At 37.7% G+C, this 2654-nt stretch overlaps 1 protein-coding gene across 1 annotated transcript; it reads left to right on the forward strand.

Annotated features, from left to right (window-relative positions):
- The first annotated feature begins 1368 nt into the window (after positions 1-1368).
- Positions 1369-2430, forward strand: LOC119540748 (olfactory receptor 2G3-like). Its single transcript, XM_037844710.1, has one exon. It carries the CDS (start codon positions 1369-1371, stop codon positions 2428-2430), a length of 1062 nt encoding a protein of 353 aa, XP_037700638.1.
- The last annotated feature ends 224 nt before the right edge of the window (positions 2431-2654 follow it).

Raw genomic sequence — 2654 nt, forward strand, 5'->3', positions numbered from 1 at the left:
GACAGTCACACCAGGCAAAATAAGGGCACTCATTTATTGCTTTTCATCCAGCAGACTTCTAATCCTTCAACAGCACAGTTCTTTCTCTCTTTACTATATAGTAGAGGAAATGGAGCCAGCTAAAGTTAATTTCAATTCTGGTACATCACAGCATCCAGGGTTTTTACTCACTACCAAAATACTTAGACATAAGCTAATGTGACTACAAATGTCAATTTCTTTTTGTTATTATGTCAGTTTTTTTTATTATAATAATTCTAGAAGGGTCTTATCCTCCACTCAGACCACACACTAGTTTGGCAAATTTCAGAATGCATTTGACTATTACCACCAATGCAAAAGAAAATAAGCCACATATTCTCTTTAAACTGTACTATGCAATAATTGCCCAAGTCCAAACCTCAGAATCAAACAAGAATGTTTTGGGGTTTTGTATCCTAGTTAGGATATTTTAGGGCAAACAAAAAAATTCCATTGGAGAATCCTCTCTGTTAGCTTATTTTTGTTTGTAAGAACTAGTTTAGACTTTGATTAAAAGAAGTCAACGTACTATGGTCAACATTCAACTTTCAGAACAGATTGCCATAACATATTTCTTAATCTGTGCAAGGTAATAGTTTGAACTATATTTATAAATCCTACAAAATTTTCCTAATGAAAGGACAATGAATTACATTAGATGACTGAATTCACAGATTCATAATAAAATTCTCCTAAAGTATGTTGAGTATTGGGAATGCTGGGGGAAATAGCTTGCTAATTGGAGTCAGTGAATTGGATTCTAGAGGGTAATATTTATATTGTGGATCAATGCCTCAAATAGGATGAGTACAGTAATTTTCCTAACTAGATTTTTCTATCTAGAGTGGCTGTTTGCATTTCTAACTATTCTTATATTGCCTGTGTCTCCAGCCCTGCTTACCCGCTCTCTCATATTTTCTCAATGTCTTTCAATTAATATATTAGTTCCATTGTTTATTATGTATCTATATTAGTAGCAATCTTTAACTTTTAATGTTTGCCTTCCATAGCATGCACATTGATGGCCTATTTAGATCATCTTCAGAGTGTTTGAAATAAGCCTCAAATAAATTTTGTTATATGATTACAACATTTATTCTTTGTTCATGTGTCTCCTTTAAATGAACTAGATATTTTCATAACTTATTTATTTGTACTCTTTCTACATAAAAGATTACCTTATACAGTGTTTGCATTATTTTATTTCTGTTGTTTCTTTCTATGATTCCAGTCTTCAAATGTTCAACCTTGAATCAGGTTGTTATTTTTCTATTGGTTAAGGTATCTAATTCTCCCTACAGGAATAAAGTTGGAATGATCAAGTAGGTGACTCACAATGAGTAAGCAATGAAAGGGACAAATTTGAGCAGCCCAGCAGGTTTTATCCTCCTTGGCTTTTCTGACCAGCCCCAGCTGGAGATGGTTCTCTTTCTGGTCATCTCTGTCATCCACATTCTGACACTGATGGGGAACACAGCCATCAAACTGGTCTCATACCTCAACCCCAAACTCTACACACCCATGTATTTCTTCCTCTCTAATTTTGCCTTCCTGGACCTCTGTTTCACAACCAGTATTGTCCCACAGATGCTTTGGAATCTCAAGTTCCCTGAGAAGACCATTAGCTACACTGGTTGTGTGATCCAGCTGTATGTTGCTTTGGGGCTGGGCTCCACAGAATGTGTCCTCCTGACTGTGATGGCCTATGACTGCTTCAGTGCCATCTGCTGGCCCCTCCACTATGGCATAATCATGCACCCAAAGCTTCTTCAGCAACTGGGAGCTGTGGCCTGGATCAGTGGTTTTGTGGAATCCACAGTTCAGACTGTTCTTGTTTTACAATTACCTCTCTGCAGCCACCACAGGGTGGATGACTTTGTGTGTGAGGTGCCTGCCCTGATGAAAATCGCCTGTGTGGACACAACCTTCCTGGAAAATGAGCTCACCATAGCAGGTGCTCTCTATGTGATTACACCTCTGGGGCTTATTCTGGTCTCCTATGGTTGCATTGTTGGAAGTGTGCTGAGGATAAAATCTGCTGAAGGCAGGAGGAGAGCATTTGGGACATGTGGATCCCACCTGATTGTGGTAGTTTTGTTCTTTGGGACTCTAATTTCTGTCTACATCCAGCCCAAGAGCAAGTACACACAGAATCACAGTAAATTCCTCACTCTCTTCTACACTGTAGTGACACCTTCTCTTAATCCTTTGATCTATACCTTGAGAAAAAAGACATTAAAAGGGCTCCGAATAGGCTGCTTAAAAGAGACTCAAGTTAAGCAGAAATGTGAAACGTACTCTAGCAATCCCTCAGATACTGGATACTTTAGGCATAGATTCTCCTTTCATGTGGGAAGGGACATCTCAATCATCCACATAAAGGTATTTCCTTTCAGTGAGGTCCTGTAGTTATGTCCTATAAATCCTTCTTCTCCTTGTTTCTGGAAATATTGTAAGTCTCCTTTGTGGGCTACTTTGTAAAGGCTATGAATAAATAAATATTTATTTATTTGTTTATACATATTTATCTATGTATATTTTTATAAATCTTTAGGTTATTGCTCTAGTGACTGACATAGATAGGACAAACCAGTTTTCACATCATAATAATAAACCCTTGGGGTATGAGCTGG

The sequence above is a fragment of the Choloepus didactylus genome, chromosome 7 (genome assembly GCF_015220235.1).
Source record: "Choloepus didactylus isolate mChoDid1 chromosome 7, mChoDid1.pri, whole genome shotgun sequence".
Classification (NCBI taxonomy): domain Eukaryota; kingdom Metazoa; phylum Chordata; class Mammalia; order Pilosa; family Megalonychidae; genus Choloepus; species Choloepus didactylus.

Bases quoted from the DNA above. Each gene is read 5' to 3' on its own strand.
- LOC119540748 (XM_037844710.1), top strand. From the start codon at position 1,369: ATGAAAGGGACAAATTTGAGCAGCCCAGCAGGTTTTATCCTCCTTGGC.